Source organism: Psammomys obesus, unplaced genomic scaffold (assembly GCF_907164565.1).
Source record: "Psammomys obesus unplaced genomic scaffold, mPsaObe1.curated_primary_1811, whole genome shotgun sequence".
Classification (NCBI taxonomy): Eukaryota; Metazoa; Chordata; class Mammalia; order Rodentia; family Muridae; genus Psammomys; species Psammomys obesus.
In genome coordinates, this window is record NW_026596046.1 from 21,967,731 (window position 1) to 21,989,333 (window position 21,603).

Here is a 21,603-nt window from a genome sequence, read left to right on the forward strand (position 1 = left end):
TTTGTTTCTCATGCCACTGATTTCTCAGAAATGATCTGGAGCAAAGACCTGAAAACATGCCCCAAGCAAAAAAAGATTTCCCCAAAGACAAGGTAACATCCCTCAGGTATCTTGACAGATGTCCAGCACAGACAAGCTCTGCAGTTAAAATAAACTGATCTTAACTCCCCATCCTTTATGAAAGCTCAACTAGAACAACAGAAAGGCTAGGACAAAAGACAATGAGTGCACTTAAAGTGGTGTTGTCTTACAACAAACAGTTTGGCTTATGAAGAGTGTCAGCCTTGCTGAACAGGGAAATCTGGCCTCATGTCACTTCTCCATGATGTCATTGTGCTGAGCCTTGAACAAGTAAGATAAATACATTTTGAGTGAAGTTAAATCTTTTGCCAGTTCTCCACTGACCTGGGGCTGGTAGCCAATCACACTGATGCATCTTGGGTCCACAAAGGTGATGATCCCATCAGAGTTATGACGTGACAGGAACTCTGTGGGCACTGACATGCCACTCATGTCCATGCACACAGGAGAGCTAGTCACCTGGAATGGAGGGTTGATAAAAATGCAGATGAGGATATGACAAGAACCCACAGAGCTTGCAGTTCACACATCCTTCTGTGTCACCAGAAGGATGAGTGTGAGGGTTTAAATTAAAGCTTGGCCACTTTCTTCACATTTCTGAGTATTTGCCTCCTTATTAGTCAGTGGGAATAATGAATAATTACAACAAGTTATAATGCCAGTGGACACTTGTGATGACAAAAGAGATACTGCCCACTTTGCTGCTAAATGGTTGATGCTCAGGAAATGCTCTTACCTTCTCCTTCTCTCATCTTCCCCTCTACATGTAATTGGTGTAGAGACTTGAATTCTCTTAACACTGAGCCATCTCTCCCGCTTCAAGTAAATTAAATTTTAACAAGACAGGGTCCCTGCCCCAGAGGACCTAGTCAGGTGCAAACATACCCTCAGCTAACAGTGTGAGAATGAAGTTGAGCTGAGAACTCCGTTATGAGAGAACACAGTGGGAAGCTACAGTGTTAACTATGGGGATTTAGTTAGGTCTCAAGGGGTAAGAAGGTAGGAAGTACACAGAAGGAATTTTGAAAGCATGAGGACAACTAAAAAACACAAGGTAGAAGAAACAGCTTGAAAATCCCCACAGAAGTAGGAACCATGTGGCGGCTTCAGGACAAGGGAAAATGTGGTTTGGTAGGAGGATGTGGTAAGGTGGGAAGAAGGGAAGGAAAGGGGGATAGAATGATGAGTTTGGACTTTGCCTCACAAGGCCCTTGGGAGACTTTAAAGGTGGTTAGTAAGGATGAGACTTTTGGAGGAATTGGTGTAGGTGGGAGAGAGCTCTGTGAACCCTCAGCACAGAAAGGTCTCTGTGCTGTATCCCTCATGGTAACCTCCCCCCCTTTTTTCTTCAGAGTGAGACACATAAGCCAGCAAATATTGAGTACACAGGAATTCCAAACGAAGAGGCATCCAAACCCAGTCTCTTGTTCTGTGTCGTATCAAGCCCTCATTGAAGATGAAGAAGACAGGCTTTTTGCTTACCTGGAGCCGCCCGATTGCCACAAGGCAATATTTACTGCCTTGTCCTACATCAGCGTCTTCTTCAGGTATGGTCATTCCTAAAATGAGACATGCTAGCATCATCAACATGCCCAAAGTGACTGCTAAGTAGGGAAAGAATGCATCATTTCATTCATGCAACTGAAAATACAGCTCCATTGCTGCCACTCAGAGCTGGGAAGCTAGCCAGAGACTCAGCAGCCCCACACTGTTTCCTGTTCCCCTTTGCCTGACAGCGTCTGATGATTTCATGATACATCACCATCTGCATCTGTGAATGACACAGAGGCAATGAAGGGAGCTAAGATGCAAGTCATTCATCTCTGCAGTTTCACTGAAACAGGGGTGAAACACCAATAAGAAGCCTCGACAGGTCTTGTTGATGATGCAAACAACTTTTCTGTTGACAAGGAATCAAATACCACCATCAGAGGTGGTGCACAACTTGTTGATTGTTTTCTGTTATCTTTTGCTTGTTTGCTTGTTGAAGGCAAGGTCTCCCTATGCAGCCCTGTCTGTCCTGGAACTTGCTATGTCTATCAGGCTGGCCTCAAGTTTACTGAGCTCTTGCTGTCAGCTTCCAAGTGTTGAAACTAAAGTCATGCACCGCCATGTCTTAACTGGTGCACACTTCTCATCACAGCAAAGATGAGCAACCAACTGGGGCTTGCTAGCCAACTAGCCAGCTTAGATTATTTGGTGAGTCCCAGGCCACTGAGAACAAACAAACAGACAGACAGACAGACAGACAGACAGACAGACAAGAACAAGAACAAACAAACAGACATCCAGACAACAACACCTGAAATGGCCCTCTGGCTTCCACATACATGTACTTACATACATGTACACAAACATGGGCCCGTATATACAGAAACATACATGTGTACAGACACTCGTGTTCCACTCTTAGAAACCCTCCAGATTTGCTCACTGAGCTAGCTCTTCCCCAGTTTCTTTTCAGGACTACATAGCGCTTAGTTGTATAGATGCACCATGTGTAGCAAACCATTCCTCAGGTGTGAATGGGGAGGTGTGCAGTTAGAAGCAACGGGCATTCTAGCACGAATGTATTTTTTATCACTGGAGTTGTACCTGTTGCATGGCAGTTCTCCAGAAGTGGGATTACTGGGTCAAATATAGATATACTTCTGCTTTGTTAAATTCCCTCCATAAGGGTTGTACCAGTTTGCATTCCAGTCACTGATGTCTTAAAGTCTGTTTCTCTATGTTCTTGGCAAACAGAATGTGCTGTCAGTTTTTGTCAGTTTGACAGGTGAGAATAGATGTCTTAATTTGCATTTCAGTAATTATAGTTATGTTTGAACACCACTTTTTATGTTTAGAACTGCTTTTACATTTTGAGTTTTACTGAATTGTCTGTTCATGTTCTTTCCCACTGTTTTGCTGGGATTCTGATGACCTCATCTCCCAGTGTTGGCCTTGAACTTGGGATACATTGGAGGATGACCTTGAACTTCTTGTCTCTACTTCCGAGGAGATAGGATGATAGCTATGCACTATCATGCCAGGTCTCACTATTAAAGGGTTGTCTGCAGGGGACATTGTAAACATGCTCTCCCACAAGGTCCTGTGTCTTCTAACTCTGCTTACAGCAATAAGCCTGAGCTGCAGTTGAAAGCCATTTCTTATGTGGAGATTAAAAAAGACTCCTCTTTGTTTTCCTGTGGCGCTTTCCTGGCCCCAACTTTTATATTTGGCTGTCTCGGGCACTCAATTACTCTTGTGTAAGGTATGAGATACATGTTTGTCTTCAACTATGTGACTCTTCAGTTATCCCATTGATATCTGTTTAAAGTACAGAGGTCTGAGAATCTACTTTCATCTTGGAATAAATCCCCATTGGGTCTAATTATGGACCTCCCCTTTTATTCTATTAGTCACTAAACTATCCCAGCCCCAGTGCCACACTACTTGAATCCCAGAGACACTACTGTGTGTTCTAATATCTGCTGGGGCTTCCCCTGTAGGGTTTTTTGTTTTGTTTTTACGGGGATGGGGGGGGGGAGAAGCTACTCGTAATTGTGTTCTTCCACATAAAACTTAGTATCAACTTACCTAACTTCATAAAATGGTTTGATGGTATTATTAGTAGGTTTGATTAAATTTATAATTTACCTTCAGGAGAACTGATGTCTTTGCAATGTTGAGTCACCTTGCCTAAGCAGAGGGGAAGGTTTGAATCATGCATTTCATCCTCTTGTTAAAATTATTCTCTCATTCATGGTGGGATGTCATCAGGTGTTGTCACTGTGCTCATCTTGTTTGGGCGACCATATTGTTAACATTTCATGGGTGTGAAAGAAATACAAAGCAGTCTCTACTTGACGGGATTATCACTGCACTCTCTCCCACTTTCTGAGAAGACTCAAACTTTGGAACGTGCTTACCACTACCCTGTTTGGATATTGTGTAACTGTAGAAAATTATTAATTCCAAGATGCTCCCAGCAGAGGAGATGGGAGTGAGGATGAGTGTTGTATCATCCATGGCTAGGACAGGCATTTCTGAGCTCTACCCTTACCTTGTGTGGGCTTCATAAATAAGTATTCATTGGGAAAAAAGGATTTCATGAGTGCAATTCCCTGTTACAGAAGACACTATCGCACAACAGACATCCTGATTCTTACAATCTTTCCACTCCCTTTTCTGCAACGTTCCAATAGGTATTGGAGTTTGTTGTAAATGTAGCAATTGGAAATGAGCACCCCACAGTCAATTGTTTTCTGCATTTTGACCACTTGTGGATGTCTGTGATTATCTCTGTCTGCTGCAAAAACAAGACAAACAAAAAACCCTTCCTTGATGAGGGGTGGGAGATACATTTATCTGCAGATATAAAGATAGATATTTAGAATTAAGTTGAGAATTATACTGGTTTAGGAACATGGCAGTAGTGGGTTCTCCTCTAGGGTCCATGGCCTTATCAGTCATAGGCAGTTGACTAGGTTTACAGTACCAGGCTATTGAAGAAAATAAAAGCCCTCCTACTGAGTGGGCCTTATGTCCAATTACGTGGCTGTTGGTTACTCTCAAAACATAAGTGCCACAATTGCACCCTTGGTTATATCTTCTTATTATTATAGGTTGTGGGACTTTGAATTACTCTTCAGAGGAGGCTTTGGATCAGTTCCAGCTTGGTTCCTCCAAGCTCTGTGTCTTATGCAATAGGATCTTATCTTCATGTCCTGGGAGGCAAACAAGGGCAATAGCCTATATTATTTTGGGATTCTCCTGAATTTCCTTGACCAAGAACTCAAAGGATTTCCATGTTTGGCACTGTTTTGTTTTTGTTTGGTTTGGTGTGTGTGTGTGTGTGTGTGTGTGTGTGTGTGTGTGTGTGAAAGAGAGAGTTTTAGTCTATGTCTCCTGAAGCATTATTACCCACCATGTTCTGAGTTCTGTGCCAGTGGTGTGTGTGTGTTAATGATACAGTAATGCCCCTTTGGAGAACCCAAAAGAAGATGGACAAATAGATGTAAAAACTGTTACAAGGCCAAGTGCAAATTGAGCAGGTCAAGGCAAACCCAGTGGCTGAGAAAAAGGTAGTTGCTGACAGAATAGGGCAGAGCTTCTTGGGTTCATCAGAATCGAGCTCCATACATGTGGAGATCACCAGAGACTGGAGAAAGGGCTCCTGGAGCACACAGCCTGGTTGGGGAAGATGGACACTACAATACAGTGAGGGGTCTGGTGTAGATACACTTCGTCTTCTAAGCCAGCAGCTGAAGCTTCTGTGCGCCCCTGTAGATGGGAGGCCTCCGCTGAGACTCAGCCTGTATCCACTGGGAATGGCAACCCAGCCGTCTCAGCTAAGGAGAGCACGTCTCTGTACAGCAGACATCCCATGTGCCTTCACTGGAGCCTAGACCTTCAGAGTCTTATGCCAACTGACACTGCTTTGCCTCTCTTTTATACACATTGTACTGATGGGCTTTGTGGTTTACCTTGATAGACCATGCAAGATGAAATGATACTTTATGACTGGATAAGGTCACCAGAAAAAGTAATACATGCAAAGAGAAATGATAGATCAGCCGCCAGAGAATTCTTATGAAGAAAAAAAGAGAGCTGAAAACCAAACCAAAACAAAAAAAACAATCAACAGCTTAGCACTCCCCTCCCCCCCCCACCCCGGTTGTTAAAACTCTTTATCCTTGGAGAAGCCCAGGGGGTGACATCTAAACTGCAAGCTCTGTGTGTCTAAAGAAGAAAGGCATAGGTGCAGTTTTACACTTAAGCAGACAAAATATTCTGTGGGCTGGAATACAGCGTAAGCGAGAGTCGAGGGCAAAGTCAGGTTAGAAAGCAATGTTAGCAACACACATAGTGGTCAGGGCACAATTGTAGCAAGGTCTCCTAGAAGAAAACAGGAAAGGCACAAATCATCCAGAGAAAAAAGAGTACACACTATGAACAAGCAACTCGGAGGCAAACACCCACATATTTGTGTGTCCAAAAAGGACAGGGAATTTCACTACAAAAGAACATTTTATTGAAAACATCACATCTCTTCCAAGTTTATGCCAAATATCAGACTGGCACTGCTTATAAAATGATGGAAATTTCTAGAGCTATTAGGAGGTGGGGAAAGGGCACTTTACTCTCCCCTGCAGGATACTTTGGTGGTAGCTTGGCCAATTTAAATTATCATCTGACTAACCTTCAGAAACACCAGCACTCACAGAGAGTCCCCTGCAATGTGTAGACCTTAGCAGCTCCCCCACCCCACTCCACCCCCCGGCCCAAACTGGAGATGAGCATCATGCTCCCATCTGGAGAATGAATGACTCATGAAACATCATGCAGTCATGTAGAAGAAGGAAGCCACAGAAACTGCAGCTTTTAAAAAGAGAAAAACACTAGGAAGATATGCACTTGGCATTCAGGGAAAGGAACAGGTTTAGTTTAAACTTTTAAACAAATTTACAATGGGCTTATGAGTGAATTTTACTTTTATCTTATACATTTCTCCTGTATCTTCCAAATTTTATTAATGAACATGTTTCGTGTTTCCGTAATTTTTTAAAAAGACACAAAATAAGGTGGTTGGGTGGCATAGCCTATACTGCCAACACTGGGAAGGCTGAGGCAGAAAGAATGTACATTTTGATTTTAAAAAGGCCAGCTCATGATGCTTTGGTCCTTATAAAAGTAGGTCTCCCACTCCGGAGAAGTTTGCTTGTAATGCCCTGTGCTCTCCAGCAACACAGAAACACCAGTGGGCATGGTGATATCCAGACTTAGGGCCCTGCCCTTCGATTAGCAAATGTGCCTGGCGGTAGCAGAGGCCTAACCCAAATGTTAAGCAGAGACACAGTGTTCCCCTTCAAATGCCTGGCCACCAAGCCAGGAAGCAGAGAAGTTCCTTCTCTGGGCTGACTGGGTGGTTACTACTGAGTATTCTGATAATTAGATTTGGACTTGAAAAGCAAAACTTCATTTCCAGGAAAAGGGATCTGTAAACACAGGGTTATCTTAACATAGATGTGGTGAGTCTAGTAGGTTAACTAGAATGAGGGCGCATGGCTCTATACCTTGCCTCTCCATCAAGAAAGCACAGTGAGGAAGAACTGAAGCCTCCCAGTTTATACCCATCCATGTAATTCTGAGTTTGAATTATCATTCCAGTGTGAGTAATGTGGTTTCCATGGGGAACACAGTAGCCCTTTCCCAGGAAAGCTGAGGGGTTTCTGCTACTGTTGATGGGATGCTCATAGAAGTACAATGGGTTTCACTAGCTTCTCCCTTCACTCCTGTTTCTAGACCGGTGTCCACCTGCCATCCACCTGCCTAAGGTGACATCAGAACTCCCATCGCCATGCTTTCTTTGGGTGTTCTTGGTCCACTGGTACTCACAGTCCCAGGACCTCAAGGTCTGCTCACCTCCTCTCATACAGTGGCCCCACATCCTGTTCCACTGTCCCCTCTCACCACCATGCATGTACTTTCTTTGTCTAGTAGGATTGGCTTCCACCGCCCTGCTCATCTCTCCTAAACTAATGAGGCCAGACCACTTTCTTATGCTCAGCCCTGGGAATGGTGCTTTTCTTACTGAAAAGCCCTGACCTTACCAGCTGACTTGCAGGTTCTGTGATATCTCCTGTTCCATGGTACGTACCTCCTTTATCATGACAACCGGCCCCAACAGTTACTTTCCAGCTCTCCTACTCTGGGGCTGTTTTAAAACAACTCTTTTATGACTGAGGTGCAATGAACGGTCTCTTTTCTTTTCAAACACTTCCCACCATCCACTTCCTGATCTCTCCTCTTGCCCTGGCTCTGGACATCTACTGTACAGCCATGTGCACCTTGGCTTTGACTAGGCTTGAATGCTTTTATTTTTAATACCAAAGCTCCTAACAGTTTCACAGCCCCCCTCCTCCAGTTCCATTTGTGAGAACAATGCTAGTGCTTGCTGCTGTGATAGCCTCTCAAGATCTGAGATGGTGACCTGCTCATCAGAGGAAGGTGGCTGTGAAGAGGAGGATGTTATAGAGAGACCAGAGCTTCCTGGGAGGAGGGTGCAATGACTTTTTTGCTGCAGGGTAGCTTGCTGCCAGTATCTTTCTGCCTCCTCCTGCAGCCTCTGGTCACTTACAAAGACCTTATGGAAAATGATCTATGGTCTGGGCACATAGAGTTGGCACCCATATCATCGGAGATAATTACCAGAGCTCATTAGCTCATTGCGAGTTACTCTTCCTTTGTGAAAGCACAAATATCCAAATTAAGAACAATGGTGAAAAGATTCTCTTTGAATGTTAGAGTCATAGGCAGCCTCTCGGAGGGCCTAATGATGAACCCACTGAAGGCCAAAACTAGCTTCAAGGAACCAAAAAGTTGACAGGAAGATGTTCTTTTTAGTGTATGGCTCAATGGTCATTAACAATGGGCTTTAGCTCTGGGGTAGCCAAGGCCATCCTGAATCAAGAATTCTGAGATTGCCATTGATGGAAAAGCCTGTGGCCCTCTGAAGTTCAGGAAACAACCAGTCACACTTATCATGTGACACGGGTATGAGTACCTTTCTTCTGTGGTGCTTCTGTAAGCATTTGGTGGAGTAATATATATGAAGCATCAACATTGTGCATTGTACAGAGACTCAACATACCCAGTGTGGTGATTTGAATAAAAATGGCTCCATAGACTGGGGGTGGGATTATTGGAGGTCTCGCCCTGTTGGAGAAAGTGTGTCACTGGGGGTGAACTTTGAGGTTTCAGATGCTCAAGCCAGGCCCAGTGTCGCTCTCTCTTTCTGTTGCCTGAAGAGTCAGACATAGAACTCTAAGCTACCTCTGCAGCAATGTCTGCTTGCACTCTGTCATGCTTCCCTCCATGAACATAATGGACTAAACTGCTGAACTGCAAGCCAGCCAGACTCTAATTAAATGTTTTTGTTTGTAAGAGCTGCCATGGACAGAGGTCTCTTCACAGCAATAGAAACCGTAACAAAGACACCCGGTCTCCTAGTTTGCTTCTGTTGTGAGAAACACCATGAGCAAAAGCAACCTGTGAAGAGAATGATTGACTTGGCTTACAGACTAGAATCCATCATCAAGGGAAACCAAGAGAAGAAACCTAGAGTAAGGAACTGAAGGACAGGCTCTGGAGGAATGCTGCTTACTGGTTTGCTCCCTGTGGCTTATTCGGCCTGCTTTCTTATGCATCCAAGACCACTTCAGCTATGTCCCCTGCCAGCTATGTCAACTGGCAGAGGAGGTAGGGTCATGCTGGAGCTGAGCCAGCTCTCCCTGTGCTGATCTCTGCCTACATGGAGGGCTCAACCTTGGTTCGGAAGGGCCTAAGACCACGCTGCTTCTTCAGGATAGGAGTTGCTGGCTTGCGATGCGGCCCAAGGCTCTTGGGTTGTGTCCTGACGCTCTGCAGTAGAAAAAGGAGAACCTGTTCTTAACTCTCCGGAGTTTACCAGCTTGATGGGAAAAACAGACCCAGCTCATTCCAATGCCATGTGCTTAACTGTCACAGGGAACGGAACAGTGCCTGGAGGAGGGCCACAGGGCCACTGTTGGGTGCCAGAGAGGGTGGAGAGAAGTCAGGAGAAAGTGCTTCCTGGCAGGAATTTCGAAGTGTTTCTTTAAAACACGAACAGGATAACTGCAGCTATTCTAACAGATTTTAGCGATTCTCTAATCGGCTTCACAAGCTCATTTCACCCCGTATTAAACTACATCGCCCTCCTTGGGTAGCCTCTCCTCTCCTGCCAGCTAGAAATCAGTCTGGAGGATATAAGCAATGCAAATGAGAAGGAACTGGAAACCGCTGTTGGGAAGGGAAGCCAGCACTGCCCGAGGAGGCTTCTTCATTCCTCACCAAGGATTACAGGAACCCAGAGCAGACCCGTGGAAAGCGGGGCTGTTTTTCAGTCTCTCTGGAAAGAGGCCATCCTTGGCCTTCACCTCCTCATGTGAATTAAGACATATTTTTACGCTTCACCAAACAAAAGGCAGAAGGGGAACAACTGTCTTCTGGCTGCAAGCAGCTCAGGGCACTTGCTCACGGCACACTGCCAAAGCCTTCCCTGAGGAACATTTGTAAACTTTAGGAAAAATTTACTTTTGCAAAAACACATTTGGGAAACAGTCTCAATAAAGATAAAGAGTTTTCATCACCATGGGCTTCTCAGAGACTGTGCTATGCTGCATCAATGAGTCCCATTTGCCAGGAGAGAAATGCAGAACGTGGCGTTTCCCAGCGGATTGCGTGGAATCCTTTTGTTGCGGTCTAGGAACTAATATCTTGGCAGATATTTTGAAGAAGATGTTGACCTGTGGGTATCTTGTATTTCAGGGATCTTGCCTACTAATCCTAAAAGTGGATTTTCAATTTTGCAAAGTAAAGCTTATGGGTGTAACTGGTGCTTTTGTACCTACTTGTCTCTCCCAAAGAACAATGAAAGGTGCCAGGGACTGAGAGAAAGAACTATTTCTCAGTGCCAGAAATCGGGGAAGGTGAGCGAGGGTGACACAGTTTTAGGATGCATGGATCACGCCAGATGGTGGTAAGGAATGATACAACAGAGCCCTGTATCAGTCTGTGGATGAGTGGAAGGTTTGTACCAGAACAGTCAAAAGCTCGGAGTAAGCTTGGCGGGAAGTAAACCCAGAAGAGAGGCAAGTCTCGGCAAAGAGCCCGAGACTCCTAGGAAACCTAAGATTGTCACTGGGACGATTTGTGACTTGTAACCTGGCACTCCTGCTACAGCCTTGGGAAGAGTCAAGTGAAACTGTTCAGGTGTTCCTAAGACTGCAGCAAAAGCAAACATTCCTCGTCTGTTCTTGTCATGGCCACTCAGGTCTTTCTAGAACCTATGCAATGGATGATAGAACAATTCTCAGATCTCAGAGTGGACCATCACACAGTAACATGTCTGTCGTGAGTCACATGGAAATTAGAAATGTGAAAAAGGGGACATCAAGGTAAGGAACCAGAGCACACATTTCCACTTACTTTATGAGAGAGACAGGAAAATCTAAAATCAGCTATCTTGGAGTCTTGAGGATGTGATATTTACAGAAAGACACTAACTTTATCAGTGAGGATTGAGTTTAGATGAAAAGCACTTGTCACATTAAAAAACGAAAAGGGAAATGGTAGCCATGAATAGAAGATCAGATCAAGAAATTAATATGAAGAACAAAATTGTAAGTGGGGACAAAGTAGACCCAGGAAATTGGTGTGGGGCTTGAGGCAGGACAAGAGAACCTGAGGCACAGGGCAACTCTGAAGCCTGAAGGACACTTCTCCACAGGAAGAGACCAAGCCTGCAGTTGCAGGTGAGAAGCAGCCTGGTCATTGGAATGAGTGAACGCAACCTCCCTAGAGTATCTGAACAAAACTTTAAGTTCAAGGACTTCAGGAAACAGTCTACCCATGGCATAGCAGGAAAGGGGGAGATTCTGAAACAAAAGGCAGGGCAGGCTGAGACATCTGTACAACAGAGGGTAGGAACTGACTAACTGCTAAAGATGCGGAAGAAATGTCCACCTGAAAACCCTTTACCTCAAGAACTCTCTTTGCAACTGCACAGGGCAGTTGGAAAAATTCTCAAACTGGAAGGATCCAGGAGTGTGGGGCCTGCTCACCCTTCTAGATGTAAATTACTTGGAGACTCATGTTGGTATGGTGGGATGGGTTAAATAATGGCAGAGTGATGGTGCAGAGAAAGACAAGGTGAGCAACAAAACCAATGGGGACTGCTACTGCGGGTAATATACAAGTGACAGAGAGAGATGATAGAAGGTAGATGACGGTTTGATGGATGCTAATAGGTCTGAGAAACAAACAGATGAGAGATATAATAGCTGATAGATTTGATCGGTTGGTGACAGACAAATGACAGGTGATAGATGACAATTTTGAAAATGTATTTTAATTTATTCTTTGAGAATTTCATACATGTATCCAAAGTATTTTGAGTATGTTTACCCCAACTCCTCTTGGACTCTCCTGTCATCTGCCCTGCTCAATTTCATATCTTCTTTTATCTTTCTTATTATATTAAATTAATTTTTTTCTTTTTAAGACAGGACCTCACTGTGTAGCTCTGGCTGGTCTGAAACTCACAGAGATCCACCAGGCCTGGCCTCTTCCTTTTTAAAAATAATCCACTGAATTCAATAAATGTCCTCAACATGCACATGCGTGAGGGGACTCAATAGAGAGCAGTTCTGATAGATGATAGATTTAAGAGATAGATTTGATAGACGACAGATGACAGACAGATAAATAACTTATATAAATAGATGGCATAACATAACAATGACCGAATAGCTGAAGCACCAATTCCAGTCAAAAGCCCATAGTGATCTGTTCACTATTTGAGGAGTAAAAGAAGCCTGTCAAGTTTAATAATGACCCTGCAACCAGACTTCCTGGGTGTGAGCTGCAACTTTCCCACCTGCCTCACGTGGCCCTCGCCCACTGCCACCCCTGCCACCGTAACCTGCTACCTCACATCTCTATACCAGCACAGCCACTGTCCTTCGTTTTCTCCCAAGTGAGACAGTCTACACCGGTCCTTCGAGCAAGTTCCATCTAGTTCACAAAATAATCTTCAAAACTCTGTACACAAAACCCATAGAATGATCCAAGCTTTCAGGATTAGCATTCTAGCCCTGTGGCAGTTTGAATAAAAATGGCCGCCACAGGCCCATAGGAACTGTCACAATTAGGAGGTATGGTCTTGTTGGGGTAAGTGTGTTTCTGGGGGTGGGCTTTGAGGTCTCAGATGCTCAAGCCAGGCCTAGTGTGACTGTCTCTTTCTACTACCTGCGGATCAAGATGTAGAACTCTCAGCTCCTCCTCCAGCACCATGTCTGCCTGCACACCGCCATGCTTCCCGCCATGGTGATAAAGGACTAAACCCCTGAACTTTCAGCAAGCCCCAATTAAATGTTTTCCTTTATAAGAGTTGTTGTGGTTATGGTGTCTCTTCACAGCAATAGAAACCCTAACTAAGGCAGGACCCACGATCTGATGCTATCCCCTGTGCCTCACCTCCAGTCCCAGCCTCAGTATCCCTTTTCCTCATGGCAAATGTGCAATAGTGAATGCACCAAGATGACTGACTGTACAGCCCAACCTTACTCCTTTACCAGCATGTGTGCTTGGCTAGCTGCTTCACAATGCTGTCTTTAGGTGTCTAGAAAGCAGGAAATAACAGTGTTTGTACCACATCAGGGTTCTCGGGAAAATTAAATGCAAAGAGCAGGTCAAGGGCTTTTCACTGGGCTGAGCTCTCCAAAGTCTTCCCAAGGAAGGTGCTGCTGTTCAGAGCCCCACTGCTTACGTTATTTCCCTTGCTTGTAACACGTTTGTAATCCAGCAAAGTTCTTCTCCTTTATCCTTCTGCTTCAGCTCAATGCTACTCTCTTTCTCCACCAGCCAGCCTGGCATGCAGGATGGACAAGCTTTGCCTTGACACATTCCAGCAGTTGAGTTTGTGTCTTGCTTAGGACCTGCAGCTTTGCATTGACTTGGAGGTCAGTCTGTCCCCTCCACAGCACTGTGAGCAGGCCCTGTCAGTCTCACCTCAAGATCCCCAGGACCCCACAAAAAACATGGTCTACACTAGGAGCTCAGAAAACATTTATAAAAGGAACAAGAAGAGCCAGTTCTCTCTCAGAGTGGTTGCACAAGTTTACATTCCCACCAGCAGTGGAGGAGGGTTCCCCTTTCTCCACAACCTCTCCAGCATATGTTGTCTCTTGAGTTTTTGATCTTAGCCATTCTGATGGGTGTAAGGTGAAATCTTAGGGTCGTTTTGATTTGCATTTCCCTGATGGCTAATGGGGTTGAGCATTTCTTTAAGTGTTTCTCTGCCATTAGATATTCCTCTATTGAGAATTCTCTATTTAGCTCTGTACTCCATTTTTTAAATTGGATTACTTGATTTTTTTTGCTGTTTAACTTCTTGAGTTCTTTATATATACTGGATATTAGTCCTCTGTCAGATATAGGGTTGGTGAAGATCCTTTCCCAATCTGTAGGCTGTCGTTTTGTTTTGACAACAGTGTCCTTTGCTTTACAGAAGCTTTTCAGTTTCATGAGGTCCCATTTATTGATTGTTGCTCTTAGAGCCTGTGCTGTTGGTGTTCTGTTCAGGAAGTTGTCTCCTGTGCCAATGAGTTCAAGGCTCTTCCCCACTTTTCCTTCTAAACAGGTTTTATATTGAGGTCTTTGATTCACTGGGACTTTAGTTTTGTGCAGGGTGATAAGTATGGATCTATTTGCAGTTTTCTACATGTAGACATCCAGTTAGACCAGCACCATTTGTTGAAGTTGCTATCTAATATCCAGTATATATAAGGAACTCAAGAAGTTAAACAGCAAAAAATCAAGTAATCCAATTAAAAAATTGAGTACAGAGCTAAACAGAGAATTCTCAATAGAGGAATATCGAATGGTAGATAAACACTTAAAGAAATGCTCAACCCCATTAGCCATCAGGGAAATACAAATCAAAATGACACTAAGATTTCACCTTACACCCATCAGAATGGCTAAGATCAAAAACTCAAGTGACAACACATGCTGGAGAGGTTGTAGAGAAAGGGGAACCCTCCTCCACTGCTGATGGGAATGTAAACTTTTACAACTACTCTGGAAAGCAATCTGGCACTTCCTCAGAAAACTAGGAGTAACACTTCCTCAAGACCCAGCTATAGCACTCCTAGGCATATACCCAAAAGAGACTCAAGTATACAATAAGGACATTTGCTCAACCATGTTTGTAGCAGTTTTATTTGTAATAGCCAGAAGCTGGCTATTTGTAATAGCCAGATGCCCCTCAGTGGAGGAATGGATGCACAAATTGTGGTATATCTACACAATGGAATATTACTCAGCAATAAAAATCAAGGAAATCATGAAATTTGCAGGTAAATAGTGGGATCTGGAAAAGATCATCCTGAGTGAGCTATCCCAGAAGCAGAAAGATTCACATGGTATATACTCACTCATATAGACATATAATATAGGATAAACCTACTAAAATCTGTACACCTAAAGAAACTAATCAAGAGGGAGGACTCTTGCTAAAATGCTCAATTCCTATCCTGAAAGACAAAGAGGATGGACATCAGAAGAAGGAGAAAAGAGGGAACAAATCAGGAGCCTGACACAGAGGACCTCTGAAAGGCTTTGCCCTGCAGACTATCAATGCAGATGCTGAGACTTATAGGCAACATTTGGGCAGAGTGCAGGGAATCTTAGGAAAGAAGTGGGAAACAGTAAGATCTGGAGAGGACAGGAGCTCCACAAGGAGAGCAACAGAACCAAAAAATCTGAGCACAGGGGTCTTTCCTGAGACTGGTACTCCAACCAAGGACCATGCATGGAGATAACCTAAGACTCCTGCACAGATGTAGCCCATGGCAGCTCAGTATCCAAGTGGGTTCCATTGTAATAGGAACAGTGACTGTCTCTGACATGAACTGATTGGCCTGCTCTTTAATTACTTCCCCCTGAGGCGGAAGCAGCATTACCAGGTCACAGAAGACAATGCAGCTACTCCTGATGAGACCTAATTGACTAGGATCAGAAGGAAGGAAAAGAAGACCTCCCCTATCAGTGGACTTGGGGAGGGGCATGCATGCAGAGGGTGGAGGAAGGGAGGGGTTGGGACGGGAGGAGGGAGGGATACAAAGTGAATAAAGTGTAATTAATAAAGAATTAAAAAAAAAAAAAGAAGAGCCAGTTCATCCTGTTTGAGAATGAAAAACCAGAAGACTGTGACAGTCATTCTCCATCTGAGAAGCTAGCGTAGTGGCTTTGATGTCTGGAGAGATCCCAAGCATATCACATATGGACAGGGCAGGGTGGATGGGGAGCACAGGGGTATAGCTATGGCCTGTGATTGAGTTGGTCTCAATACCAACAAGCAATTTTTGGAGACTTTCGCCTTCAATAAGCAAACTGCCAGAAGCCCAGAGCTGTCGGAGATGAGCTCATGGCAGAGCCGAGCTGAAGTCGGGTGAAGTACAAGCACTGGCCTGACCCCAGAGGCTTCTGGCCAGAACTGCCAAATAACCTCAAGCCTGTGGCATGCTGTGGCCACGGCTTACTGAAAGTCAGCAACAAAGTGAGAAAAAAGACACCCACCTCACCACTAGTGAGGAAATGCCTAGTGCCAACACAAGCTCTTTCCAGGTCTGGATTGTCTCCGGGGTAAGTCACCAGGCCCGGTGTCACCTAGCCTGGGTCAGACCTTGGCTCTCTTGTGCAGACATTTGTCCAGGCAATAAGGCATTCTACATGGGATGATAGGTGGTAAGCCATGCCTCTCCACTTTAGAAATAACATCTACTCAAAAATAAGCCCTCTATGAAAGGCCAGGGGCTGGGTGGTGACAGTGGGCGGAAATAAGTCACACTTCTGAAAATTTAGTGTCCTTCAGCCTCTGAAAACACCCCCAATGTATAAAATGCACTCTGCCATGAGTGGTTTCTGACAAACTAAACAACTAAACGATGGAACGAGGGAGCTCAATGCCTATCATACCCACAACAGATAAAGAACTATTAACAGTGTAAAATGTTGTCAGGCTAATTAGAAAGGCTACTGTACTACAGAAATGGCTTCTGGAGAGGCAGGGAAAAGGAAGATTCATGGATGTACAGCTAACCTACTGAGGCCTAAGGCCTAAAGTATACATATGCTTTTTTTCATTTATAATGTTAAAACCATGTTATAAGTTGCAGGCAAGGAAAAAGACCACAGAGCTCCAGTTTGCATTACAAAGTCCATCCTGGCTACTACCTTTTTCGGGGTGTTGGGTTTTTTATATTTATAGTGACTTTAGTTAGCTGCCATAAATCTTTACTGTTGTAACTTCGTCATTGTTTATGACTGCAGAGCTTGAGCATGTGAGCAAGCAGGGCCAGAATTGTAACTTCATAAGGTTTTTGATAGTCCTTACAGTGAGCTGTTTGCTGCTCCAGTACACTAACTCCAAAACCTTAGGAAGGGGTAAGAGAGTCATGACTCCATTTTAGCCACTCATCCAAGCCACACGACTGTCCCTAACCATCCCAAGAGTTCCACAAAACTTAATTCTATAAACTTAGAAACTCTAGCAAGAAATTCCTTCAGATATGTATCCCTCTAAAGTCACCATTTTTCTTTTGAGCAAGAGCCTTTCTTTCACACACCATCCACACACTCACCCATCCATGTATCCTCCCATCCATACATGCATGCACCCATCCAGTCTTCATAAATACAATGTTTGCTAAGTATGAAAGATATATGGGTGTGAGAAGATGAACAAAACATATGCCCTTGGGTCTTGCAGGACACCAATGGTAAGCCAGAATTAGTATTATATATATGCCAAGAATGCAGCTATTAATCAAGAAATGGTACTGGTAGCCACAGAACAAGGCATCAGGGGCAGCTAAGTCCCTGTAGGCATGCATGAGTCATGATACAGGAAGATGGCCTTCTTCTCTAGAACCTCTGTCCTCACAGAAACACCAAGAGCAGACCAAAAAGGCAGACAGTGACATACTTCCAAGTTCACTGTAAATCACGCAATCTGACAATTTAGGACACCTCTTTTGAAAATTCAGATTGATCTCTCAAAACATCATTTTCTCTTATTTTTAAAATTAGTTAAAACTTTGCGAAAATGCAGGCATGAGCAGAAAAGAAATATGCTCCAACAATCTTAGACAGAAGTAAATGATTAATATTCCAGTTTTAACATATACATATGCTTTATTTATTTATAATGTAAAGACTAAAATGTGTATGTCTTGAAACATTTAAAAACAGTTCTTTACACTTTATTTTGTTCTCAAACATCCTCGAGTAGCACATATGCTCATTAGTGTCTGTCCAATGAGCTGCTGTGTAGATTCCACAGAATTTTAGCCATTTTTCTGCCAATGGCATTTAGATTCATTTGGAGCTTTCACAATTGTTAATAGTGCTTAAGAAAAAAAAAAAAACACAAAAAAAAATAGTGCTTAAGAACATAATATACGGACATCTCTAGTCAATCTGTTAGAATAAATTTCCACAAATCTGAGGGTTGTATCATAAGTCATACATTGTCAAATGTTTGATATATACTGCTCAGTTATTCTACTCAAGCTTTGTACTAATTTACATTCCTAACAGAAGTGTAAAAGTGTCTTTTCTTTACTAACACTGTGTATCATTTGCTTTTTCTCTCTTTGGACCATTAGAATGTAAGAGAAAATAATATCAAATTTGTACAGTTCTGGTTAACCATAAAAACTGTTTTTGTCCCCATGGCTTAATGAGTCCATCTTGCATTTTTAGTGCCTTTTCATGGCTTTGACTCACTTTCTCTTCTGTAACTTTCCTCTTTTGCTCCGAGTTGTGCCTTCTGGAATTATCCTGAGACCAGTCCTTCCTTCACATGACACCCCCTCAAATACTTGAAGACAGAAATCATGTCTCATTTTCTCTAAGTGAAACACCCTGGCCCCTTCAACCATTCCTTATGTGGCAGTTTCAAGGACCAGTATTTAAGATGATGAATAAGTCCTACTACCCCAAACAATCTAATACCAACAGTCTTGAAACACATGCAGTTCCAGGGATGCAGCCAATGCCTGCATCTTGGACCACATCTCCACATCTTTTTTTCCCCGTCCACAGGGCCTGGTGAGTTTTACCACACTAATGGGAATTTTATCACACTTATGTGAGATCATGGGCCTGGAGCCCCAGGAAATGGGCAGAAAGGCATAATATTGAGTCCATCAGCAGAAGAATTTACCTGGTATAGTAAGCATGATTAACTAACTTAATTGAAGAAAGATACAGTAAGAACCAAGGTACCCTCTTGGCATAGATTCCAAGAAGGTTGTGGAGTACTGATGCAGCCCAGGTGTGGGCATTCTTGAGGACAACTCTCCTAATCTCAGCTGGCTTAGAGTCCCTCCTATCCCCAAGGATGACTGCCCACTAACACTTGCCTATAATCACCTGGATATATGTAATATTTATCTGAGCACTTCTAGAAGGATGGGCCTGGGGTCTGTAGCCCTAAGATCCTTGCTCAACAATGGCCACACACAGGCCATGATACACACTGGATAACGGAGACACTGCTGCTGGGGTCTATTTGTTTTCTGTGGTTCTGACTGGTTCTGCAGCACTATCAGACTATGAGTGAGCCAAGTTGAGGGCTAGATACATTCTGAATCTCTGTCCTTGAGTCTGGCTCAGGCCTTTGTCAAACAACACACCAATAGTTTTGTAAATCACACTTCCTGTGGTTTAAAGATGTCTCTTGTGGGCTGGAGAGATGGTTCGGTGATTGAGAGCATTGGCTGTTCATCCAAAGAACCTATGCTGGATTCCCAACATGGTGGCTCATACCATCTGTAACTCCAGTCCCAGGGTATCTGACCTCTACAGGCATACGTGCCTACAGACATACATGTAGGCAAAACCAACCATACACATTAATGAGAAAGGAAGGAAGAAAGGAAGGAAGGAAGGAAGGAGGGAGGGAGGGAGGGAGGGAGGAAGGAAAGAAGGAAGGAAGGAAGGAAGGAAGGAAGGAAGGAAGGAAGGAAGGAAGGAAGGAAGGAAGGAAAATGTTGCCAAAAGTTTGTGAGTTAGAAACTTGAAACCCCAAATTCATATGTTGATGGTATTTTGATGGGACATTTTGGGGGGAATGAGGATTAAATCAGATCCTATGGTGACATAATGATGATGTTAGTAGCTTCTTAAAAGAAAGGAGCTATGTGTGGTGGCACACTCCTTTAATCCCAACACTTGGGAGGCAGACGAAGGTGGATCTCTGTGAGTTTGAGGCCAGCCTGGTCTACATCATGAGTTCCAGATCAGCCACATGTACAGTGAGACCCTGCCTCAAAAATATAGTAAACTAAAATAAAGAAGGAAAATAAGATAAAATAAGAGTCCTAAACTCACAGGCGTCAGTTCTCTCCCCAGATGACATTCTCTGGCACAAAATGACACATAGCAAGAAGACCTTGTCTAACACAGCCCCTTAACCCTGAAGTCCTCATCCTTATAACTAACTGTGAGAAGAAAATTTCTTTTCATTGTCAATAACCCAGTCTGTAATATTTTGTGATAGCAACCCAATAAAGACCAAGACAATGTTGTAAGTAGAAAAAAAAAAAAGCAAAAACAAGACAAAACAAAACAAAATAAAATACAAAAAAAAAAAAAAAAAAAAAGATTTTACCTCCAACAACAACAGAAGCCTTTAAGGGCATGTATACATATATTGCGCTGACAGGCTGTGCCATGCCTATCTATGTATATAAGTGAATATATGGGTGTACATACACAGGAAGTCAGTGTGGAGTGTCTAGATTGCTGAGTTTTGAATTGCAGGTGCTCAGAATCTGGCAATTCCATAGCACTGCTGTGATTGTTCTAATTACGTTGGTCATGGTAAACACTATTTCAGAACCACAGTAAGGTGCTAGTGGTATTTGTGGACTTAGAACCTTTTTTCTTCAAACACCTTAAACCGTGTCAAGAAACTATTTTACTTCCAGACCACCTATGGTGTGGGTGAAAATCAACATGCTAGACCAGAGGTGCGACCTGTTGGGCAATAAGTGGCCCAACAAGTGTTTGGGCTATGAAGCAGGTAGTGCTGGACACTCAGTGAAGGAAGGATCACCGTAGATCCCTGCATTGGCCAGGGAGGGCTCTTGGATAGCCCCCTCCAAAAGGAAAATACAGTTCATACTGAGCATAATCCACAGCTCACTGCCCATCAGAAGCAAAGCCACAATAAGAAGCTCAAGTCACCTCATCTTACAGATCCTTATTATGATTTGCCTGTCAAAGGCCAGCATACTATAAATTATTTTTTATTTCTTCCAAGCAATAGCCTGGCTATTGATGTATATTCTTTAACTGAATTACAGCCACAGGCTTTGCGTTCTTTCCTTTGTGGCATTACTATGCTTCACAGAAATATCCTCTGTATGGATACATGACATTTTATTCATCTATTCATCACTTAGTATATTTTAGGTTGTTTTAACTTTTAGTCCATTATATATATAAGAATATAAATTTATATTTAAATTTCTTTGTAGACTTAGATCTTCAATTCTTTTGGGTTGATATCTAGGAGTCAAGCTGTGAAGTCATACAGTAACGGCATGCTTAGCATTTTGAGATTGTTTTTCCAAGTGGCTATGGTATTTTACATTCCCTCCAGCAAGATATGATGGTTTCAATTCTCCTTTCCTTGCCAACGCTTGTTATCTGTTATCTCACCGTGATTTTGATGTGCATATCTACGGGGATACAGCTGCAACTGTCACTTCAAATCTGCACACTACATTACAGAGGTTGATGGCGCAAAGGCTCCACTCATCCTTAAATAATCAGCTTTTTAGAAATGTATTTTAAATAGCTGTGCTTTCTCTAGTAACAGAAATGACATTCTAGCCACACACACACACACACACACACACACACACACACACACACACACAC

At 43.3% G+C, this 21,603-nt stretch overlaps 1 protein-coding gene across 4 annotated transcripts in view; it reads right to left on the reverse strand.

Annotated features, from left to right (window-relative positions):
• Arnt2 (aryl hydrocarbon receptor nuclear translocator 2) overlaps window positions 1–21,603 on the reverse strand; it is a 153,340-nt gene that overhangs the window by 39,584 nt on the left and 92,153 nt on the right. For all 4 annotated transcript variants that reach the window (XM_055623203.1, XM_055623204.1, XM_055623201.1 and 1 more), the window contains 2 exons: window positions 1,564–1,640; window positions 406–540 (listed from right to left, as the gene is read on the reverse strand). In XM_055623203.1, the coding sequence (XP_055479178.1) occupies window positions 406–540; window positions 1,564–1,640 (212 nt within the window). The remainder of the gene's footprint in view (window positions 1–405; window positions 541–1,563; window positions 1,641–21,603) is intronic.